The sequence below is a fragment of the Rhinoderma darwinii genome, chromosome 12, assembly GCF_050947455.1.
Source record: "Rhinoderma darwinii isolate aRhiDar2 chromosome 12, aRhiDar2.hap1, whole genome shotgun sequence".
In the NCBI taxonomy this organism is placed as follows: Eukaryota; Metazoa; Chordata; class Amphibia; order Anura; family Rhinodermatidae; genus Rhinoderma; species Rhinoderma darwinii.
This window is the reverse complement of record NC_134698.1, coordinates 30,665,695-30,691,330: the sequence shown is the minus strand read 5'-3', so window position 1 is coordinate 30,691,330 and position 25,636 is coordinate 30,665,695. Positions and strand designations below refer to the sequence as shown.

The window sequence follows — 25,636 nt, the reverse complement described above, 5'->3', positions numbered from 1 at the left end:
TGGAATAGGGGGAAAAAACAAACAAAAAAAAAAAAAAAAAAAAACAGCGATTCCTCAACTTTTGCGTGGTTTTGTATTTACGGCGTTCACCATACAGTAAAAACGGCATGTTAACTCTATGCTGCGGGTCAATCCGATTACAGCAATACCAAATTCATATTGTTTTCTTTGTTTTACAAGGAAAAAACTGGTTAAAAATAAAACTTGCGTTTTGTCGCCATTTTCTGAGAGCCGTAACATTTTTAGCCGTGTGAGGGCTTATTTTTTGCGGGGCGAGCTGCAGTTTATATTGGTAACATTTTGGGGAACGTGAGTGTTTTTATTTCATTTTTTTGTGGGAGAAGAAAGGACTAAAAAAACAGCAATTCTGATGTTTTTAATTTTTGACGCCGTTCACTGTACGGATTAAATAATGATATATTTTAATAGTTCAGACTTTTACGGACGGGTCGATACCAGTTATGTTAGCTTTTAATTTTTTTTACATTGTGCTTGAGGGGGAAAAAATGGGGGTTTTATGAGGTTTTAATTTTTTTCTTTTTTTTTTATATTTGTTAAAAAAAAAAAAAAAATTATTTTACCATTTTCTTTTTTTTTTTTACTTGTCCCCCTAAGGGGCTTTAACCAGCGATCGTTAGTTTGCTTGCACGATATGCTGCAATACTAATGTATTGCAGTATATTGCGATTCTGACAGTCTCCGAAGAAGCCCTGCCGGAGGCAGAGCTTCATAGGAGTAAAAAGATGGCGGACCTGGGGGACTTAAGTCAGGCCCCCAGGCAGCCGTGCCAACCAACGGCTCCACCCGATCTCGCCACGGGAGAGGCCGTTGGTACGTTACAGGGTGTCGCCCCTAAGTTTTTAGTCATTTAACCGCCGCGAACGCTATTGAACGCGGCATTTAACGGGTTAAACAAGCGAGAGCCCGCTCGTTACCCGAAAGTGTCGGGTGTTCGAGCCGACACACTCGCTCTATGGAGCTGTCTCAGCCCGTGAGACCGCTCCATATTCCCCCACCCGGCTTGCGCCGTATATATACGGCGGATGATGGGAAGGGGTTAAAGAGGCTCTGTCACCAGATTATAAGTGCCCTGTCTCCTACATAATGTGATCGTCGCTGTAATGTAGGTGACAGTGGTTTTTATTTTGAAAAACAATAAATTTTGAGCACGTTATGAACAATTTTAGATTTATTTCTAATTCGTTTCTTAATAGACAACTGGGCATTTTTAACTTTTGACAAAGTGGGTGTTGTAAAGAGAAGTGTATGACTGTGACCAATCAGCGTCATACATTTCTCTCCATTCATTTTTAGCTGTAATCGCAGTACTGCGTGATCTCACGAGATCACGCTGTGCTGTCACATAATCCCACATTATATTTATAACTGCCTGTGTAAACGTTTTAAAACAAATTTTATTAAACATAATTCATTATTAAAAAATGTAGGGCAAAAGTTGCCAAAGAAATCAGCTACAGGCGTTGGCAAGCAAATCCGGATTGCACACAATAGCTTGCGGGGTGTGAACATGTAGTCAGCACCAAAATAGAAGTGCCTAGCATGTAATAAACACCCCACACATTCACAGCTGCTAGGTGTGCTGGCAAAATATTTGAATGGGTTTGCCTGCCACAGATATAAAAAGACCACTTCCCAACGCGTTTCTGCACCAAGTAGGGGAGCCTCCTCAGGGGTATATCTGGTCTTATTAATCTTTATTGGTAAAGGGCCGGTCAGCATGTATTATGCTGTTTAAATTTCAGTTACGGCACGTATGAGACATCTGATGTCGGTCCCAACACGCGCCAGCAGAACACTGGGATCTTATGCACATCAAGCCCCACCTCCCTGGCCGGAGGCGTGATCGAGCCGCGCCAATCAAAACACAAGACGTCAGAACAGACGCCCATTCGATCAGCCGGCCCCCTGGTAACCACTCAGCCAAAGGGATCGATGCAAACAGCATCGTTAGTAACATGGGGGGAGCCAAAGGTGGCCGAACCCAGCAAGACGACATAGCACCAAACTGAACGCTGTGATACAGCAAGGGAAACAGAATCGGAAAATGACAGCCCGAAGGCCGTAAATGGATGCGCGTACAGCACAGAGTAGAGAGCCAGGACGACAGACGCCGGCATCAGTCACCGACGCCAAGGCACAAACATAACATAAAGTACGCACATCAGGATCCAATTAAAATGCAGCAAATACACTGCATAGTAACATAGGCGGAGATCAGACGAGTCACAGAGAGAAAGCACGAATCAGGCCGATAAAGTGAGCAAACCCCCCCCCCCAATAAAAAAAGGGGGGGGACAGCACCACACCGAGTATAGCAATAGATACCCGAGAATGGATACACCTAAACCGCACAGACAAACCGCAGACCAAATTCAAGGTGGAGAACGGGGACAATAAATAGAGTCGCACCCACACAAAGATGTATCAGGGAAAAGTGGCTTAAAGAGGCTCTGTCACCAGATTTTGCAACCCCTATCTGCTATTGCAGCAGATAGGCGCTGCAATGTAGATTACAGTAACGTTTTTATTTTAAAAAAACGAGCATTTTTGGCCAAGTTATGACCATTTTTGTAATTATGCAAATGAGGCTTGCAAAAGTCCAAGTGGGTGTGTTTAAAAGTACAAGTCCAAGTGGGCGTGTATTAGGTGCGTACATCGGGGCGTTTTTAATACTTTTACTAGCTGGGCGCTGTGAAGAGAAGTAACATCCTCTTCTCTTCAGAACGCCCAGCTTGTGACAGTGCAGATCTGTGACGTCACTCACAGGTCCTGCATCGTGACGGCCACATCGGCAGCAGAGGCTACAGTTGATTCTGCAGCAGCATCAGCGTTTGCAGGTAAGATCGACTTACCTGCAAACGCTGATGCTGCTGCAGAATCAGCTGTAGCCTCTGGTGCCGATGTGGCCGTCACGATGCAGGACCTGTGAGTGACGTCACAGATCTGCACTGTCACAAGCTGGGCGTTCTGAAGAGAAGAGGATGTTACTTCTCATCAGAGCGCCCAGCTAGTGAAAGTATTAAAAACGCCCCGATGTACGCACCTAATACACACCCACTTGGACTTGTACTTTTAAACACACCCACTTGGACTTTTGCAAGCCTCATTTGCATAACTACAAAAATGGTCATAACTTGGCCAAAAATGCTCGTTTTTTTAAAATAAAAACGTTACTGTAATCTACATTGCAGCGCCTATCTGCTGCAATAGCAGATAGGGGTTGCAAAATCTGGTGACAGAGCCTCTTTAACAGTCTGCATCTTGAAAATCCACCGTGCCTCCTTCTGCAAAATACGCCTGTCCCAATCCCCTCCTCTGGTGGGTGCCTTGACCAATTCCATACCTTTAAACATAATGACAGCGGAGTCTCCAGAGTGACACTCCCAAACATGCCTTGAGACCGTGGTATCAACTTTGCCATTAATGTCGCATATGTGGTTACGGATTCTACGTCTGAACTCTTTTAGTTTTGCCCACATATTGCAACCCACAGCTACAGGTAATAAGGTACACCACCCCTTTTGTAAGGCAGTTGATAAAAGCCCTATTGTCAAAACACCTCCCCCGTTACATTGCTCTTAAAGGTCTTGCTCTTGAGGACAGATGTGCAAGCCTTACAGCGACCACAACGATATGAACCAACACTTTTGGCTATATTCTCTAGTTCTTTCTTGTATGGTCTATATAGTTATGGAGCTGCCTGTAGGGTAAATTATGGGGGGATGTTGGTATTATAAACATTACCCAGCCATTAACATAACTGCTTTTGGAGTTTATATATAGATTATAATTCACACGAGCGTGTCCGATTTACATGCATAAAACACGCAGAGTATTTCATGCATTTCATGTGCGTGCGCCCTGCGTGCGGCATCAGTGTGCTCTGCGTGTGGCATGCGTTTTTTCACATCTGTGTAAGCACTTTTCATTTTTTTTTAAATGGTCTGCATTTCCTTACCAACTAATGCGTGAAACACGGACTGCACAGGGATGTCGTCAGTGTGCTGTCTTGTGGTTTTTACGCACCCATAGAGTTCAATGGGCAACAAGGTGCGAAAAAACACCCGAATATAGGACATGCAATTCGTTTCACATAACAGACACTCACGCATGTCTGAAAACCCCTTTGAAATGAATGGGTCCGTTATTTCAACAGACCGCTCACGGACGAGGATTATGGTCAGCTGAATGAGCCCTAGTGTCAAGCCCCCTAGTGGCAACAGCATATGCCCACGGTCGGTTTCCCCCAATGTAACAAGAGATTCTTTTGCCTCTATGAAATCTTGATACAATTTTGTTTTTCACACACCGTCATGTTTTTCCTTGTGATTTGCAAAGGGGACTGTGGGCCCTCTATTTTTATTCATATTACTTATATAGCACCGACATATTCTGCAGCGCTGTACAGAGATTGTTGCCATGAACAACCTAGATTTCCTAGCTTATAAAAACACTAGGAATAATTTCAGAGTAAGTAGATTTTTGGAATGTGGGAGGAAACATGAGTACCAGGAGGAAACCTACATGTGGTATACATACATTGTGCCATAGTTTATTTGTTATGAGTGATAATACCAAGCGTATAGTTCAAACTGCAGCAACGAATAGATCTGTGGATTCCAGAGATAATCTACTTTAGCACTGATGCATTTCTAGATACAATGAGCATTTGGGGGTTGAAACCAACCAACGCTAGACAAAGGGCTGCATTTGGTAGAATTGTTATGAAACTTATGGTTAGGCTACTTTACACTATGGCATCTTGCAGACAACTCACCGTATTTTTCGGACTATGAGACGCAGTATTTAGCAAGAATAAATCTTGCTAAAAAAATCCTTGCGTCTTATAGTCGGCAGCCAAGGGATCTGGCAGTGCCGGGCCCTCTGAACGCTTCTTACTTAAAACTTACCCGACCCATGATGTGTCGGCACATCATGGAGCGGGGAGGGGATGAGGTTTGGAGTGGGCTCACATGCTGTTTCCGTAACTCCCATAGGAGTGAATGGGAATTACGGAAACAGCGTAGCATCGCGTGCTATGTCGTTTCCAGAACTCGGTACCTACGAAAACAGCAAACATGGTCAAGTTACGGAAACCGCGTAACTCACTGAGCTACGCTGTTTCTGTAACTCCCATAGAACTGAATAGTAGTTACGGAAAAAGCGTAGCCCGCATGCTACACTGCTTCTGTAACTGCCATTCACTACTGTGATAGTTACAGAAACTGCGTAGCTCAGCAAGTTACGCGGTTTCCGTAAATCATCCATGCATTGCAGTGTACTATACCAGTGATCGCTGGTTAGGGAACTAGTAAAATATGTAAAAATAAAAAATAAAAAAATTTAGATTCATATTTTTTTTTACACTCCTGAAAATGTAAACAAAAAACGTTTTCCATTTTTCCTCAAGCACAATGTAAAAAAAAAAAAAAAACGCAATTGGTATCGCTGCGTCTTTAAAAGTCCAAAACTATTACAACATAGCATTGACTCGCACGGTGAACGGCTTAAAAAAATACAAAAAAATGTACAACCCCAGAACAGTTTTTTGGTTACCATAGCACTAAAAAGAATGAAATATAATATAAAAAAAAAATAAATAAAAAAAAAATTGTACTAATAAAAAAATCCACAGCTCCTCCCGCAAAAAATAAGCCCTCTCACCGCTCAAACGATGAGGGGGGGGGAAAAAAAAAAAAAAAAAAAAAAAATTTATGGCTCTCAAAATGTGGTGAAACCAAAACTAATTATTTTTTATTTTTAGCCAATAGTTTTTTCTTTGTAAGAGTAGTAAAATATTAAATTTACTCCTATTTTTTTTTTTTTATGGTCTAAAACATGGGTGTGTTTTATAGTCCGAAAAATATGGTCATGTTACTGAACTACATTCATCACATGCAGACACATAAAATAAGCATGAACAGAAGAGAAGCCACAATATGCAAGGAAACAAGTGCCTGTCAATAACACTTATGGGCAGTACCTTTGGCAGATACGTTTCTTTCTGGGCTTCATTTCCATTTCTCACCAGCTGGTTGACACAGAGATTGGAATGGGCGCCATAGCTCAGGCCAACAGCAGCCGACACACGTGAGATTTCCTCCACTACCAAGACGTGCTCCAGGTAACCCAAGGCAGAACCACCATACTCCACTGAAACAAGAATAAGTAAATAAAAGGAAAATGAGAATAGAATTAATGAGACTGATGGTTTTATTATTGATTTCCAGTTATCTATGGTTCGGAAACAACCGTCACTTTAAGGTTTCTATGACTACTAGCATAGCTGCTGGGTTTTTTGCATCCAATCCTGGTTCTGGGTGGGATATTTAAAGGGCTTATCTAGTTGTTTTTTTTGTAGAGTTGGAATTACAGTTTTCTAATAGGACCTTTTTCAGTATAATGATATACAACTTCGCAGTGAATTATATAGCATACATTAATTAGCATATTCAATATCATACTACTCATTAAAAAGTGAAACATCTCATAAAGACATGATGAAATCATGATTAAGATATCAAACAACATACAGTTGATATGGAAAGTGCAAGTGAATCAATAGAAATACATGCAAGAATGTATCGAATACAAAAATGACGTAATTATCAAATAATTGACTAATGTGCAGGTTTGTAAAAGGTGGGGACTCCAGGACCACTCACCAATCGAAATCCAGACGGCATAATTGGTCTAGTAAAGCCACAGGTGTTTTATCAAAGCGCGCTTACTCTGCTTGGCGTTCTCGAAAGCCGAGCGCGCACGCGTGATGCATCGATACCGGAAGTATCGTGTCGCTACGCAACAAGTAAGTTAGAGCGTGTTATGATCTCAGGATCGTCAGTGAGTATGCGTCGAGTCATGAGAAGACATGTGGCAGCGTCGTGCTGTATCAATTGCATGGCCTCCAGTGCGCATGTCAAGTCTAATCACGAAGGCATCTAGTGTTGCCCAGCAACCGGCTATCAACTCAAGCGGATGAAGAAAAAAAAATAGACGACGTAATGTACAGGATCCATACATCCGGGAAAGGGGGTGAATACACCACAACTAGATAAAGCAGTAAGCTATAGATATATAAACGTATAACCCAATTCGAGGATTATGGTTTATCACTATTGATATATATATTTTGTTTGTCAAAGATATGATATGGAGAGATATACAGTGAAGGAAATAAGTATTTGATCCCTTGCTGATTTTGTAAGTTTGCCCACTGTCAAGGACATGAACAGTCTAGAATTTTTAGGCTAGGTTAATTTTACCAGTGAGAGATAGATTATATAAAAAAAAAAAAAAAAAAAAAAAAAAAACAGAAAATCACATAGTCAAAATTATATTTATTTGCATTGTGCACAGAGAAATAAGTATTTGATCCCCTACCAACCATTAAGAGTTCAGCCTCCTCCAAACCAGTTACACGCTCCAAATCAACTTGGTGCCTGCATTAAAGACGGCTGTCTTACCTGGTCACCTGTATAAAAGACTCCTGTCCACAGACTCCATTAATCAGTCTGACTCTAACCTCTACAACATGAGCAAGACCAAAGAGCTTTCTAAGGATGTCACGGACAAGATCATAGACCTGCACAAGGCTGGAATGGGCTACAAAACCATAAGTAAGACGCTGGGTGAGAAGGAGACAACTGTTGGTGCAATAGTAAGAAAATGGAAGACATACAAAATGACTGTCAATCGACATCGATCTGGGGCTCCATGCAAAATCTCACCTCGTGGGGTATCCTTGATCCTGAGGAAGGTGAGAGCTCAGCCGAAAACTACACGGGGGGAACTTGTTAATGATCTCAAGGCAGCTGGAACCACAGTCACCAAGAAAACCATTGGTAACACATTACGCCGTAATGGATTAAAATCCTGCAGTGCCCGCAAGGTCCCCCTGCTCAAGAAGGCACATGTACAGGCCCGTCTGAAGTTTGCAAATGAACATCTGAATGATTCTGAGAGTGATTGGGAGAAGGTGCTGTGGTCAGATGAGACGAAAATTGAGCTCTTTGGCATTAACTCAACTCGCCGTTTTTGGAGGAAGAGAAATGCTGCCTATGATCCAAAGAACACCGTCCCCACTGTCAAGAATGGAGGTGGAAACATTATGTTTTGGGGGCGTTTCTCTGCTAAGGGCACAGGACTACTTCACCGCATCAATGGGAGAATGAATGGAGCCATGTACCGTCAAATCCTGAGTGACAACCTCCTTCCCTCCACCAGGACATTAAAAATGGCTCGTGGCTGGGTCTTCCAGCACGACAATTACCCGAAAAATACAGCCAAGGCAACAAAGGAGTGGCTCAAAAAGAAGCACATTAAGGTCATGGAGTGGCCTAGCCAGTCTCCAGACCTTAATCCCATCGAAAACTTATGGAGGGAGCTGAAGATCCGAGTTGCCAAGCGACAGCCTCGAAATCTTAATGATTTACAGATGATCTGCAAAGAGGAGTGGGCCAAAATTCCATCTAACATGTGTGCAAACCTCATCATCAACTACAAGAAACGTCCGAGTGCTGTGCTTGCCAACAAGGGTTTTGCCACCAAGTATTAAGTCTTGTTTGCCAAAGGGATCAAATACTTATTTCTCTGTGCACAATCCAAATAAATATATATAATTTTGACTATGTGATTTTCTGTTTTGTTTTTTTTAATATAATCCATCTCTCACTGGTAAAATTAACCTAGCCTAAAAATTCTAGACTGTTCATGTCTTTGACAGTGGGCAAACTTACAAAATCAGCAAGGGATCAAATACTTATTTCCTTCACTATGTATATATATATATATATATATATATATATATATATATATATATATCACACATATACATACACACACACGTACGTACAGTCCACACGTGGACCCGAGACCTCTGGCCACGCTTCTGTGATCTCTTCAACCCGGGTGTGTGTAAATACCCAGTTCCACTTTCGTGTACGAGGGTGTAAAATTGAGTGATAATAATCAGCCTGATCATGCAAACACACTCCTGAGATTTGAAAGTAGCCATTCCAAGGGAACGATACGATCATTACCGTATAGTCAGATGATTAGGGTGAAACGTGTGGTTGATGATCAGGCGGATTATAAATCACTCAATTGATATTATGACATCCAATTTCTTAAAGAGGCTCTGTCACCAGATTTTGCAGCCCCTATCTGCTATTGCAGCAGATCGGCGCTGCAATGTAGATTACAGTAACGTTTTTATTTTTAAAAAACGAGCATTTTTGGCCAAGTTATGACCATTTTCGTATTTATGCAAATGAGGCTTGCAAAAGTCCAAGTGGGCGTGTTTAAAAGTAAAAGTACAACTGGGCGTGTATTATGTGCGTACATCGGGGCGTGTTTACTACTTTTACTAGCTGGGCGTTGTGTATAGAAGTATCATCCACTTCTCTTCACAACGCCCAGCTTCTGGCAGTGCAGCACTGTGACGTCACTCACAGGTCCTGCATCGTGTCGGCACCAGAGGCTACACTTGATTCTGCAGCAGCATCAGCATTTGCAGGTAAGTAGCTACATCGACTTACCTGCAAACGCCGATGCTGCTGCAGAATCATCTGTAGCCTCTGGTGCCGACACGATGCAGGACCTGTGAGTGACGTCACAGTGCTGCACTGCCAGAAGCTGGGCGTTGTGAAGAGAAGTGGATGACACTTCTATACACAACGCCCAGCTAGTAAAAGTAGTAAACACGCCCCGATGTACGCACATAATACACGCCCAGTTGTACTTTTACTTTTCAACACGCCCAGTTGTACTTTTGCAAGCCTCATTTGCATAAATACGAAAACGGTCATAACTTGGCCAAAAATGCTCGTTTTTTAAAAATAAAAACGTTACTGTAATCTACATTGCAGCGCCGATCTGCTGCAATAGCAGATAGGGGTTGCAAAATCTGGTGACAGAGCCTCTTTAAATAGAGCCTACCCTAGAAAGCTACTAAAAGCATATAAGAACAAGATTAAAACTATTCCTAGAGAGATTTCATTTGTCCAAACGATCTAATCCCAAACAAATCCCTTTTATCTCCACTTTCAATGATCTTAGTGGAGAGTTCAAAAATTTTGAACAAACACTGGTCTATAATCCAGCATAGTTAGGGTATGTTCACACAAACTATTTTCGGGCTGTAAACAGTTGGAAAAATCGGAAGCAGAACGCCGCCAAACATCTGCCCATTGATTTCAATGGGAAAAAACGCTTTCTGTTCAGATGGGCTGTTTTCTTTACGTAGCCGTTTTGAAAAACGGCCGCGTAAAAAAACGGCCGCGAAAAAGAAGCGCAGGACACTTCTTGGGACGTTTTTGGAGCTGTTTTTGGAGCGGTCGTAAAAAACGCTGCGAAAATTGCGAGCGGCTTAAAAAAAAATTTCTGAAAATCAGGATCTGTTTTCTCTCGAACAAACAGCTCCGTGTTTTGAGACGTTTTTGAGTTTGTGTGTGAACATACCCTTAAACCTACTTAGCCTTGAAAAGAAACGACTAAGGGGGGACATGATTAATTTATATAAATATATTAATGGCACATACAAAAAATATAGTGAAATCCTGTTCCATGTAAAACCCCCTCAAAAAACAAAGGGGCACTCCCTCCGTCTGGAAAAAAAAGGTTCAACCTGCAGAGGCAACAAGCCTTCTTTACTGTGAGAACTGTGAATCTATGGAATAGCCTACCGCAGGAGCTGGTCACAGCAGGGACAGTAGATGGCTTTAACCCCTTCACGACCAGCCCACGTAGATTAACGTGCTGCTGTGCTGGGCTTTTCTCCTGCAGCCCGTTAATTCACGTGGTGACAGAACAGAGTGCACAGCGCTCTCCCTCTGCTCTGAATCTCTCAGCACACGCTGCTACTAGCAGCCTAAGTGCTGAGAGAAGACATCAGGGCCGGATTGGTGTCGGTCCTGATGACGTGATCACCATGATAAAGCTATCATGGTGTTCACAGGAAAGTTTGTTGCAGCAACAAACTTTCGTGCTGTTTGTTACACTGTTTCTCCTCCCTCCCTGTCAGATCGTTCTGAGACAGTGGGGGAGAAGAAGCTGTGCCGAGCAGCTGCTGTGTGTCTCCTATAAAGACACAATGACTGTGAAAAACACACACAAATAACACCTCCACATAGTTTAGTCTAGGCAGCTAGTTATAGTTTAGGTAGATAGTACTCAGACTAGGACAATTAATTAGTTAATAATCAATTAGGGCTTATAATGTGTGTGTGGATAGATAGATAGATAGATAGATAGATAGATAGATAGATAGATAGATAGATAGATAGATAGATAGATAGATAGATAGATAGATAGATAGATAGATAGATAGATAGATAGATAGATAGATAGATAGATAGATAGATAGATAGATAGATAGATAGATAGATAGATAGATAGATAGATAGATAGATAGATAGATAGATAGATAGATAGATAGATAGATAGATAGATAGATAGATAGATAGAGATCTGTCTCTCTATATATTTACATCTATAAAATTATATAGATATATATTTATATACTGTGTGTGTGTATATATATATATATATATATATACACACACACACGTAATATATATTATATATAGACATATATTTGAAATTTGTTAATACTAAAAATTAATAATTAGGGATGTTGTATATCTATATCATATAGATATATACGTACATGTAATATATACGTATACACACATATACTTATATAAATCTCTTCATATATTTTACACGTCTGTAAATTCTAAATACATTGATTCATTGTTAGGCTGTGTTCACACAGAATTTTTTGCAGGAGGAAAATTCCTCCTGCAATAACTGCTCCGGACGTTACGTTTTTTGCACAGTGGTTTGCCAAAAACTCGTCAAAACACTCGTCGAGGTGTTTTTTTTACCCTTCTGACTGATTGAAATGGGGTTTTGGAGGCGGAAACCGCCTCAAGATAGGTCATGTCGCTTCTTTTTACTGCGATGCGTTTTTTTGCTCACGGTAAAAAAGCTCATCCAACTCCCATTGAATTCAATGGGAGACATTTTCGGCCGGTTTTTGACGAGTTTTGCGGAGCGGTTTCCACGCCGAAAAACTTGTAAAAAAAACTGTGTGAACAGGGCCTTAGGGTTGTTCATAAATTTATTGATCAATGGATTAGTGGACTGTTACAAAAAATAAGTTAAAAAAAAAATACGTAAAAAATGGCACGCAAGTTATATACCACTGAAGAGGCATTTGCTCTCTTGGATTCTGATAGTGAATGGGGTCACTTTTGGGGGGTTTCTGCTGTTTTGGTCCTTCGAGGGCGTTGCAAATGGGACATGGCACCGAAAACCATTATAGCAAAATTTGACCTCCAAAACCCAAATGGCGCTCCTTCCCTTCTGAGGGCTGTAATGTGTTCAAATATAAGTTTATGACCACATATGGGGTATTGCCGTAATCAGGATAAATTTCTTTACAAATGTTGGGGTGCTTTTTCTCCTTTATTCCTTGCAAAAATTAAAAAATGTCTATGTTTCTTCAGAAGAAATGTAGATTTTCATTTTCACAGACTAACGCCAATAAATTCAGCAAAAAACCTGTGGGGTTAAAATGCTCACTATACAACTAGATAAATTCCTTGAGGGGTCTAGTTTCCAAAATGGGGTCACTTTTTGGGGGTTTCTACTGTTTAGGCACCACAAGACCTCTTCAAACCAGACATGGAGCCTAAAATATATTGGAATAAAAAGGAGGCCTCAAAATCCACTAGGTGCTCCTTTGCTTCTGAGGCCGGTGTTTCAGTCCATTGGGACACTAGGGCCACATGTGGGATATTTTTAAAAACTGCAGAATCTGGGCAATAAGTATTGAGTTGCGTTTCTCTGGTAAAACCTTCTGTGTTACAGAATTTTTTCTATTACAAATGAATTTCTGCAAAAAAAATTACATTTGTAAATTTCACCTCTACTTTGCTTTAGTTCCTGTGAAATGTCTAAAGGGTTAAGAAACTTCCTGAATGCTGTTTTGAATACTTTGAGGGGTGAAGTTTTTAAAATGGGGTGAATTATGGGGAGTTTCTAATATATAAGGCCCTCAAAGCTGCTTCAGGACTGAACTGGTCCCTGAAAAAATAGGTTTTGGAAATTTCTTGAAAATGTGAGAAATTGCTGCTAAAGTTCTAAGCCTTGTAACGTCCTATAAAAATAAAAAGGATGTTCAAAAAACGATGCCAACATAAAGTAGACATATGGGGAATGTTAACTAGTAAATATTGTGTGTGGTATTAATATCTGTTTTGCAAGCAGATACATTCAAATTTAGAAAAATGCAATTTTTTGCAAATTTTCTATAAATTTTGGTGTTTTTCACAAATAAATATTGAATTTATCGACTACATTTTTTTACAGACGTAAAGTACAATATGTCACGAGAAAACAATCTCAGAATCGCTTGGATAGGTAAAAGCAATCCGGAGTTATTACCACATAAAGTGACACGTCAGATTTGAAAAAAATCGCCTGCGTCCACAAGGCCAAAACAGGCTGTGTCCTGAAGGGGTTAAAAAGGGTTAGATAATTTCCTAGAACAAGAAAGTATTAACTCCTATGTGTAGAAATTTTTCACTTCCCTTTTCCCTTCCCTTGGTTGAACTTGATGGACGTGTCTTTTTTCAACCGTACTAACTATGTAACTCCGTAACCATAGTGATAATTTTAGTCATCCACCTGTTACGTCATACAGACGTTCACAAAATATCCGTGACAAACTTGTTAGGATCAGAACGATGGGGGTACTTAAAAGTGGACAACGAAAAAGTACTCAAACCACTCAAGTTGGGCAATTTTCCTTGCCATAAATGCGTTACCGATCCCCTTATGTGTAGGGGTAGCGTGCTTACAGACCCGCACACTGGTAGACAGTACAATATTAAATATACATTTACCTGTGACTCTGATTGGGTTATTTACGTACTATGGTGTCCTTGCTCAGTCCTGTATTTGGGAAATGCCTCCTGTGATTTTAAGACGCGTTTAAACAATCAGATTCTCTATTAGGAGAAAGAAACGGGACTTGCCCGTTTTGAAACATTTTGCGGAACACAATCATACAAAAAAAAATATTTTAAATTTATAATTTTGGATCATATCCCACTGCTTCGTAACGGAGAAAGATATAAGTTACTACACAAATGTGAATTGAAATGGATTGTTTTTGTTGAATTGAATGTTGCTAGGATTACTTCTGGAGTTGCATCCTTCTCCTTCCCTCTTGCTCCTTGTAAGATCCTCCTCTGGTACAATATGTGATATACAGATATTGGACACACAGTTGTACATTTATTCACATGTAATTTAAAAAAAAATTTGTTTCATATTTGTACACCATGGTAGGATATCAGGACCACTCTCCATTATCATGCTTCATTGTGATATTGAAGGCTTACGATACAAGTTGTGCTCTGGGCCTGTTGATCATTGGGAATTTTGATAGAATTGTGTCTTTTTGTAGTTTTTATTGAGGTAACACACTGGAGACAGATTTACATCCATATAGTTTTTAAATAAAGGTTTCTTTTAATGGCCGCAGTATTGAGCCGCTATGTAGCAGGCACCTGCTAGTCCGTTACACGTTCTGGGTTGTTGTGTAATGATCCTGGTACACAAAAGTGGAACTGGGTATTTACACACACCCGGGTTGAAGAGATCTGACCACAGAAGGGTGGCCAGAGGCCTCCGGTCCACGTGTGGACTATACGTGTATGTATGTGTGTATGTATGTGTGTATGTATGTGTGTATGTATCGTACCTTTGACAAACAAAATATATATAATCAATTGTGATAAACCATAATCCTTGAATTGGGTTATACGTTTATATATCTCTATAGCTTACTGCTTTATCTAGTTGTGGTGTATTCACCCCCTTTCCCGGATGTATGGATCCTGTACATTACGTAGTCTATTTTTTTCATCCGCTTGAGTTGATAGCCGGTTGCTGGGCAACACTAGATGCCTTCGCGATTAGATTTGACATGCGCACTGGAGGCCATGCAATTGATACAGCACGACGCTGCCACATGTCTTCTCTCTTGCCTGACAACTAAACGTGACTCAACGCATACTCACTGAGGATCCTGAGATCATAACACGCTCTCAACTTACTATGTTGCGTAGCGACACGATACTTCCGGTATCGATGCATCAAGCATGTGCGCTCGGCTACACCAAAATGGCGTCGGCTTTCCCCCTACAAACTAGCTTCTATGCTGGGTCGCTCTTAACTGTGCATGCGCAGTAGAGAGAGACGGCAAAAACAGAGGATGTAACAAACTGCTCCCGTTCGTTATGTCCTATGCACTGTGCTGCCGTATTCCATCTGTGTATGTGTCGTGAAGAGACACATACACAGATGAAATAAAACATGGCAGCCCCCAGGAATGTAAAAAATGGTTATTTATTTTTTCACATAAAATGTTTTATTTTATTTTTTATTAAAGTACATATAAAATTGTATTAAATAAAAACACAAATTAATACCTTTCCTTTCCTTTAACTCTGGCTTGGTCTCTCAGCTTTCTGACCTTGCTATGATAGACTCCCTGAAGCACGCCATTGCTACTTTGCATATTCTTGGATTTGGACTTTGGCTTTCCTTTGGATTAACCCTTTGCTTTCTGATTGGGACTTGCATTGTCTCTCCTGATTACTCGGCTAGTTTAACTTCTCCCTTGGTCTGTCTGGCTCTCTGTTCTGGTTTGGTCTTCAAGTGCACCTCGTGTCTACCATCTTACTCTGCAGCCGCAAACCCGGATCCCAAGCAGTCAAACAGTGTCTCTGGTGAAAATCTTGCGGGTGCCTTAGACTCTTCCAACCAGAGTTGTGACAAATTTGAGGTTGCTTATTTACTTGCGTGCCTGATCCAGACAGTTTCCTGCTACTTTTAGGAAATTGCTCTTAAAGTAAATCCATAAGCACACATTGCGGGACATTGCTCAAGTAGCGATTCCTTAACATTTATATAGCGCCAGCACCTCGTGCAGCTGTGTACACAATGTACGCACAGACACCGACCACTGTCCCCATTACAGCAAAAATCGAATCTCCCCGATTCACACACACACACACACAATTTTGTGCCAATCCTTTGTACATACTGTGTTTGTTTTTTTCTTATACATTTTAGATAATGCATAATAAATGAATTTCCTAAATATGATTAATCCTTTCATGTCCGGGGGTGTTTTGGGTTTCCAAGGCCTGGGAAAAATTTTGGAAGTGACTTTTTTGGGGTTTCTTAGCCTACCCCAAAAGGATTGGCTTCTTTTTTTGCAGAACACATAGGGCTTTCTCAGTTTAAAATGGTAGCGGATATCACTTAATTTTGTAGGTGTTTTTTTTTTAAAGGGAAAGATGGTGAGCAACAAGGAAAAAAAAGAAGTGTTTTTCATGTTATGTTTTAAGGTATTTTTTTCAATGTACAACATTTACCCCAAAAACAAAACGATAGGGGCACAGGTTAGCAGGGAACACATTATCTATACGTTTCCCTGCTGTCTCCATGTACAGTTTACTGATAACCGTGATCTAATGAGAACGGTCCCTTAGATCACGAATACCAGTGATCTGTATAGCCAGGCATGCAGCTCACTTCATCTTTTCTACATCCCTCTAAGCCCCCTCTGCACAGGGAATCCCTGTGATGTCATAACTGATGTCACAGGGATCCCTAGCAACCGTCCGAAAACAGAAGCTGTTGCTTCTGCATTTGGGAACAAAGTGCGCAATACGAGCGCTGTTTAGAGAGTTTTCGTGTGACAGGGAACTGGTTGTTACAGTTCCGTCACAAAACAGGATGGGGCTGTCTGACAGCCTGATCATGCCGATGGCATTTTATGCAGGTGCGCACAGTGCCAACAAACACAGCATGTAAATTAACAGGCTGCAGGCACAAAGATCTGCTCCGTAGGCTATTCATTTACGTGGTGTGGGTGGGAAGGAGTTAATACAAGGTTTATTGTTTTATATAGTGTCCAAAGTGTTCTGTTACCCTTTATGTGTACTGCTGTAGGTTTACTAAGTGGATTTAAGAGACGCCAACATGCATCTAAGCGGGAGACTTCAAGTTTTAAAGGGAATGTATCGTCACAAAATTACATATTTAAATTTGGTTTTGTTCTAAACATTTTGAAAAAAAATTGTGCCGTTTATTTTGTTACTATACACACAGGAGAACAAAAAAATATTGAAGTTCTTTTACTGGCCACTACAGCAGTCCCAATATGCTGATATTTCCTCTTTGCTGTAGGGCTCGTCCACACGTAACAGAATTACTGCAGACAATTTCTGCAGCAATTCCGCAGAAACTAGCAGAAATTCCGCTGCGGAAAAAAACCCCAAAAAATTTCCTGCGTTTTTACTACAGAAACCGGTGCGGATTTTGCAGCAATTCCGTCCACTTTCCGCAGCAGGAATAGACTTGCTGCGGTACGAAAAATACGCACTGCAGGTGAATTTCTGCTCAAATTTTACGCAGCGTATGGATGATTTTTGATAAATCTTACCCACTTTGCGGCTACTGTATTTTGCTGCGTATTTTCAGTCCACAATTCCGGACGGAAAATACGCAGCAATTCCGTTACGTGTGGACAAGCCCATAAGGGTCTTTTTGCACAGGCCAATATGGGCTGTCAAAACGTGCGCCGATCAACGAGACAGCTCGGTGATCGGCGCTCGTTTGTTCTTTTCACAAGAAACAATGATTAGCTATGTATGGGGACGAGCGCTCGTTGCTACGATTGCTGGTCCCCATACATTTCCATCATGTTGGCAGCACATCTCCCTGTTTATACAGGGAGATGTGCCGTCGACAACCATAATATTTAATGCCGCATAGACGATCCGCCGATGAGGAGCGTTTAATCAGTCACTCGCTGATTGTTGCCCTGTATAAGAAAGGCAATGATCAGGAACGAGCGATTATATGAACACTCGCTTGTCGGATCATTGGCCCGTCTAAAAGGGCCTTAACTAACTAGTCGGCTTTGTTGTACAGAATGCGCAAAATGATAATTTTATTATTAGAGGGTCAGCAAATTAAAAACAGCTCTATTGTACTGATGGAAGTCTAGATAAGGTAGAATAGCCACACTATACCTACAGTTACTCGGGACTATTTCCCAAAGACTGTAAAATCACGGAAAAATGCTGCGACCTTGGTCGCCATTTGCGGCCAAAAAAAAAAAAAAAAAGCATTTAAACCGAGACGTGAGAACCCAGCCTTAATTCAGACATTGGATAAAATGATTCCACTTGATACATTTTCTGCTACAAATAGAAATTAAAATACATAAGACATTCTCTTTAAGTATAATTTTTCAAACTTTTGCAGAATTATATATGTAAAATAGCTCAACATAAAATGCTCTAAAACATGAATCTATAAACTGAACAATGTTAAAAGCCTGCATACCACGTATTTTACTTCTACAATAGAACATATCACTAAACATAAAACTTGTGCAAGTTTATATGATGCTCCATAAAGGGCTGATGTAAGGGTGAATTATGTACTAACCAGGAGCGGTTATACCGAGGACTCCAAGATCTCCAAGCTTCTTCCAAAAGTTCTATGAGGAAAATATGTATAATTATTCACGTACAATGCAAATAAAATGGTCAGTACAATAAACTACATAAGATATTGTCAGGCTGAGGCAAATATATATGATTTTTTGAGTATTCACCATAAAATCCTTTTCAGGTCCAGTTCATTGGGGGACACAGACCGTGGGTATATACTGTAGTCACTAGGAGGCTTGACACTATGAAATAAAAAAAAAAAAAAACAGGTGGCCCCTCCTATAGGATATACCATGCCCAGAGTCACTGGGCTATTCAGTCTGCCTGCAAGCAGTAGGAGAAGCAAATACAAGGTAAGAGATATCAAAACACGAGGGGAATTCCTCAAACTGAGAACTCTAAACGAAAAACCTTGAAACAAATGGGTGGAGCGGCGTCCCCCAATGAACTGGACGAGAAAAGGATTTTGCAGCGAGTACTCAAACTCCTGTTTTCTCGTTCGTTACAATGGGGGGGGGGGGGAGGGGACACAGATCATGGCAGGTCCTAGAGCAATCCCCAGGGGCGGGACAGGACACCGTTGTTTCACAAACGCCTGCAAAGCCTTGCGACCCATAGAAGAGAGTCTGCAGAAGCGAAGGTGTGCACCTGGTAGAACGATAAGGGAGGGACCGGAGCCTACACCCAGCAAAAAAAAAGCCTTAAATGGTAGCTTTAGACGTCAACGGGATACCGAACACGATGGAATGAGCAGAACACAGCCCTTTCAGGGAGCTAAGACGCTCAGTAGAAAGGATAGAATCCTGGACAAGGAAAAAAGCAAGGGGGAAATCTTGCGATTCTCACGCTAACCAAGGTAAACCTTCCATGTACGATGGTAAATGAGTGCTGAAGACTTCCTAGCCTTAAAGGGAACCGGTCGCCAGCATTCACCTATTGAACTCTACTCACCCCTCACTGGCCGCTGCAATCAAATGTTCATTACCGTTATCCCCTCTCCTAAACTCCTCCTCCGACTGTAAATAACGGTCTTCCAACATTTCGCGCCTTTTATAGTAATAATCCGTTGTCCCTTTGTGCGCACACACCAGAAAAGGACATCAATGCACAAGCGCGGGATTGTGTGTGCTGGGGGAAGGCGAGGAGCGGTCAATCAAAAGTAAGGAGGTGGGATTAACGCGGAAAGACTTGAGGAACGAAGATATGACTCAAGCTCATTAGCATACGCTGTGGGAACACAAAAGCTGAATACTAAAGCTACAGCGCCGACTAAGAAGATAATTATAGGTTCTATAGAAATTTTTCACCCACTACCACCAGGTATTGCTGGTTTAATCGGTGAAATGCTGGTGACAGTTTCTCTTTAAGCATAGTGAGGCTAAACACTCATAAAAACCACGAGCCCTAAGAACAGTGGCTTCCACAGCCACGCCGTTAAATGTAGCTATCTTAAATTCTGGTGGAAGATGTCCCTGAGAGAGGTGGTCAGGACAGAGAGGTAAAGACAACGGGACATTGACCAACAGGGAAACTAGGTCCGCGTAACAGTAGCACGGCCAATCTGGAACTACAAGAATGTCAGGAACCTAGTCTGCCTTGAGCTGCTGGAGGAGCCATGGAAGTGGCAGAGTATGTAAGATGTAAAGGAAACTGAAGAAGTCAGACCATGGTGCCACAAGGGCGTCCACAGCGCAGGCCTCCGTATACCGAGTTCGGGAGATGAAGCAGGGGGATTGGCAATTGAACCTTGAGGCCATAAAGTTCACGTCAGAGCGACCCCACCTGAGACAAATTTGGTCAAAGACACCTCGTGGTGGAGACCACTCCCCGGGATCCACCATTTTGCGACTGAGAGACTATGACCCAATTATTGACCCGAGGAAAGGGAACTACTGTGAGAGCCAAAACATGAGCCTCCGCCCAGACCAGAATCCTGGAAGCCTCGGCCATCACTGAAAGTGCCGTCCTGGTGATTTAGATAAGCCACAGCATTGTCAGTTTGAACCCTTACCAGGTGTCCGAACAGAAACGGAGTCCAGTGCTGGAGGCTCGGAAAAACACTCAAATTCCAGAAGATTGATGGGAAGGGAAGACTCCAGTGGAGACCACAGCCCCTGAGACGTGAGGTTCTGAAAGGCGCCCCCCCCTATCCCTTGAGGCTGGCATCTGTGGAGAGGAGCAGCCAGTTCAGCGGGAGAAAGGAGCGCCCCCAGGGAACGGCTGGAGATTGATCCACAACTGAAGGGAGCGACATACAGAGGGGTGCAATGAACTTCAGATCTAGCAATTGCAAGGTTCTGTCCCACAGGGAGAGGATCGCCTGCTGCAGAGGACGCGTGTGGAACTGCGCAAATGGAATAGTAACGATTGAGTCCACTGTGGTCCTGAGCACCAGGAGATGCTCCAGAGGAAGGGAAACCTTTGCCGAGCAAGTGTCGAATGCGACCCCCCCCAAAAAAAAACAAAAAAAAAAACTGCTTTGAAGGAGATAAGCAGGACTTGGCCCGGTTGATGAGCCAACCAAACTGACAGTGTCCAGAGTGATCTGAAGAGCCATCTCGCTGTCCTCCCTGAAGGGGAACTTGATCAGGTGGTCGTCCAGGTACGGTGTGACCGACACCCCCCCCCCCCCCCTGGTGCGAAGGAGTGCCATCACAACAGAAAGAACCTTCATAAAATACTCTCAGGGCTGTGGCCAGGCCTAAAGAAAGGGCCACAAATTGGTAATGACGAGACGGTACTGCAAAGCGCAGGAAGCCTGGTGGGTAGTGCAGATAGGTGACGTGTAAATAGGCGTCCTTGATGTCCATAGGAAAAAGAAACGCTCATGGTCCATGGAAGCGATGACTGATCGGAGAGATTCTATCCAAAGATCTCAGACCTGAACACACGCGTTCAGGCATTTGAGATCCAGGATGGGATGAACCGAACAGTCCTTTTTGGGGACGGCAAAAAAAGGTTGGAATAAAAGCCCCAGAACCTTTGGTTCAAGGGTACCGGAATAATGACCCCATGAAGAAGCAGACCGTGGATTAGCCGAAAAAGGGTACCGCCCTGGAGGACTGTGGAACAGCGGACTGAAAGAAAAAACACTGGAGGGAGGCTGGCAAACACTATTTTATATCCCAAAGATACTACCTCCTGAACCCAGGCATCCGAAATTTGAAAGAGCTAGACATCCTTGAAGTGCAGAAGCCTGCCCCCCACCCGAGGTAAATAGAGTGGGGGTGCACCTTTAGGCGAAAGTGGCGATGCCAGTTCATATTATTGCAGGTGGAGGTAAGAGACCAGGAGGGCTGAGACTTGAAGGAAGGTTTGGCCTTCTGATCCTGGTGAGGCTGCGGCCGGGAGAATGTGGTGTTATAGAAACCACGTAAGTGCAGACCTGCCTTTTTGCCTGGAGTAGTGCACTTAGGCCTATTCTGAGGAAGATGGGAGCTTTTGCCAGCTGTGGCTTCAGAGATAATCTCGTCCAACCTAGGCTCAAAGTGACAATACCCTGAAAAGGGAGAGCAGTCAGGGAGCGTCTGTAGGCTGCGAATAGCTACAGAGGAAGAAAAAGCCTGCACCATCAGTCAGCCAGCGTCAAGGGCAGCTTGACAGATATATTTGGATGCATTGGAGATAAGGGGAGATAGATCAACTACTTCCTCCTGAGGAGAAACAGAGCAGGCCATGACAGAGTTTGTGTGCCCATTCAGTGACCACTCTCCTAATGCAGAAAGATGCAAAAATTGGGCGAAGGGCATAACCAGATGCTTTTAAAAATAGTTTTAGTTAAAAAAAATAATGCTGCGATCCAGGGACCCTTGAAGTAAGCGGAATCCACCAACAAGGTAGCGGCCTTGGCTAAGCGAGAAACTAGAGGATCTACCACCACTGTCCTCACCCATGCGGAAGAATTACAATAGAAAACATCCAGTCAGCTAGAGTAGGAAAACTACTTGTCCAGCTGCTTCCATCTCTTAAAGACAATACCCTCTAGTTCTGAATGGGCTGGAAAAACAGCCTGCGAATGTTGGGGCTGAAGGAAAGAAATGGAGTTAGTGATGGGCGCAGAATCAGTGACCTGAAGTGTATCATGAACAGTTCTAATTAGTACCTCCACCAAGGTGGGAAGAGCGGTAGAGCCCTTACCAACTGAATCCATGTTGGAATCAGGTAATTCACCGTCCGATAAAATTTCTCTTAGAGGAGGCACCAGACTGGACTTCAGGTACCAAAAATATTCTGTCCACATGTGGAAGGTGAAACAGAAGAGGAGACTGAAAATGGAGGCATGCAAGAGGCCCTGGTTAGCTTGCAGGGTTGGCCATGAGGGGAAGACATGGACAGGGAGTCCATGTGAGGAAGGGCAGAACAAAAGTCTGGCAGGGCGGGAAGACATGCCACCTAGAATGTAGTGGGAAATGTTCATCGGATTATCAACCATCAGAAAAAGGGAGTTCGCTCATTCTGGATCCACATCCATCATACCAGGAGTGAGCAACACTGGGGGTGGCAGAGGTGTAAGAGGCCGCAGGCATTTGGATAGGAGGCCGGCATGCATCACATAAGGAAGTAGACTGACCACAAGGAAATTTAGTATTGCACTTGGAACAGGCATAATAAATTGCAAAGATTGTCTGGCATGAGGGTTCCCCTTTAGGGTATGTTCACACGGCCTATTTTCAGACGTTATTCGGGCGTTTTACGCCTCAAATTACGCTTGAAAAGACGGCTCCATTACGCCTGCAAACATCTGCCCATTGCTTGCAATGGGTTTTACAATATTCTGTTCAGATGAGGTAATTTTACGCGGCGCTGTCAAGACGGTGCGTAAAAAGACACCCACATCAAAGAAGTGCATGTCACTTCTTTGGATGTTTTTGGAGCAGTTTTTCATTGACTCCATTGAAAAACAACTCCAATTCCTTCCGTAATGGACGCCGCGAAAAACGTGAGTACTTGCAAAAACGTCTGAAATTCAGGAGCGGTTTTAGACAGAAAACAGCTCTGTAATTTCAGACGTATTTTGCGTTTGCGTGTGAACATACCCTAAGGGTCAGTCACGGCAGTAGTGAGGGTTACTTAACTTCACACTAAAGCAGTAAGAAGGAAGAGGCAGAAAAAACATAAAAAAATAATAAAATCACTCACGCTGCGTAGCAAGGGGTACTTTTATTAAGGGACTATTGGCTGCTTCACCTAGTGCTGCTAGAGAAGTGTACTAAACAGAAACTGGCACTGTTGGAGAGGAGTATGTTCCCTCAGGAAATGTACTCATTGCCTATATGCTAGGGAACCTGTAGGGGAGTAGAAAGAAGCAGGGGCTGATCCTACCCGCTTTCAAGATGTCAGAAGAAGCAGCAGCAGTAGCATCCGTCCAAACGGAGAACAGAGGAAAGCGCTGAAGCCCCTGATCGAGGAGCACCACGATTGGCCGCAGGCGGTCATGTGAGAAGACTGGCCAATCAGGAGAGAGGCATGACTCCCCCATGAGGGAAGAGAGGAAAAACACGCTGGAGCATTATGGGATGATAGTGTGATGGCCCCTCCCCTAGCTGTGTAGTGAAGCTCGTAATGGCACCGGCCACACTGGAAAAATAGCGCAGTCTACCTAGAAGCGCTAGGGAGTGCGGAATAGGCCAAAAGAAAGTCCCAGGGAATAAGCTTGTCCAGAGGTCCGCTACAGTGAACAAGTGGTGGCCCGGGTTGGAGGGAGTGTTAAGTAACACTCACCCTGCTCTCCATTTCCCAGATATGCTGACCAGGAGGACCACCCCCTCAGTATTACCACCTTTTCGAAGGGTACACTAGTGGGTGAAGTGTTAGAGGTGATCCTTAGACTGGTGGGTGACAGATGAGCGGACGCTCTTGTGCTGCTGTTCTTCATAGGCTGTATGGACAACAGTGCCTGAGCATATGAAACGGTGTGCCTACCGAAAGAAGAACACAGGGAGACCCTGTGCCCTAGTTTTTCATGATGAAAAGAATAAAATATTTAAGAAAATAAAAAGAAAATTCTTGGTAAAGACTCTACTGATGTCAGTAGAAGCGTCTGCCTCCTATGACACCAAGGCCCCATGCATACGAATGTGCTCTTGCGGCCGCAATTCCCACGAAAATCCATGGGAGAATTGCGGCCCCATTCATTCCTATGGGGCCATGCACACGACCGTGGTTTCCACGGTCCGTGCATGGCCCAGGAACCTAGACCGCAGAAAGAACGGGCAAGCCTTATTACGGCCGTGTTCTGCAGTCCAGGCTCATAGGAAATAATGGCGATTTGCTGGCGGCTCACGGCTGACACTCACGGCTGGCCGACCCGAAAATCACGGCCGTGCACATGGCTACGGTCGTGTGCATGAGGCCTAAGCGAAGACTGAATAACTCAGTGTCTGTGGGCAGGGTATATCCTGTAGGAGAAGCCGCTTTATTTCATAGTATCATGCCTCCTAGTGACTAGATGGAAGATATATATATGCAAAAAAATAGAGCTTCCAAAAGAAAGCGCTGCTAACATCCAATAGAGGACAATCCAGTAGTTCAAAACAAGACTACAAACATAAAACGGACTACGCGTTTCTACGCCGTTGGTATTTGACCTGATCAAGACGCCGGTTCAGTGTAGAAACGCGTAGTCCGTTTTATGTTTGTTCCAATAAATGTAATCGTGTTTTGAACTACTGGATTGTCCTCTATTGGATGTTAGCAGCGCTATCTTTTGGAAGCTCTATACATATACACACACTATATCTAACTATATATTATACCCAGCGGTTCAATCAGCATCAAAAAACTGTGTGAACTGGCCCTAAGGTGCAGTCTTTTGCAGGCGGAAAAATCTGCCTCAAAATTCCTTCAGGAATTTTGAGGTAGATTTTGACCTGCTTGCACTCTTTGCCGCTTTTTTTGCTGCGTTTTTTGGCCGCGGTCATTGAGCACTGCGGGCACAAAATGCAGCTTAAAGAGGCTCTGTCACATTATAAGTGCCCTCTCTCTTACATAATGTGATTGGCGCTGTAGTGTAGATCACAGCTGTGGTTTTTTATTTCGAAAAACGATCAATTTTGACCAAGTTAGGA

At 42.8% G+C, this 25,636-nt stretch overlaps 1 protein-coding gene across 2 annotated transcripts in view; it reads right to left on the bottom strand.

Moving 5' to 3' along the window:
- The window catches only part of IVD (isovaleryl-CoA dehydrogenase), a 97,247-nt gene that overhangs the window by 57,612 nt on the left and 13,999 nt on the right, over window positions 1–25,636 (bottom strand). For both annotated transcript variants that reach the window (XM_075843338.1, XM_075843339.1), the window contains exons 3-4: window positions 18,565–18,616; window positions 6,005–6,174 (exon numbers count right to left, since the gene is read on the bottom strand). In XM_075843338.1, the coding sequence (XP_075699453.1) occupies window positions 6,005–6,174; window positions 18,565–18,616 (222 nt within the window). The remainder of the gene's footprint in view (window positions 1–6,004; window positions 6,175–18,564; window positions 18,617–25,636) is intronic.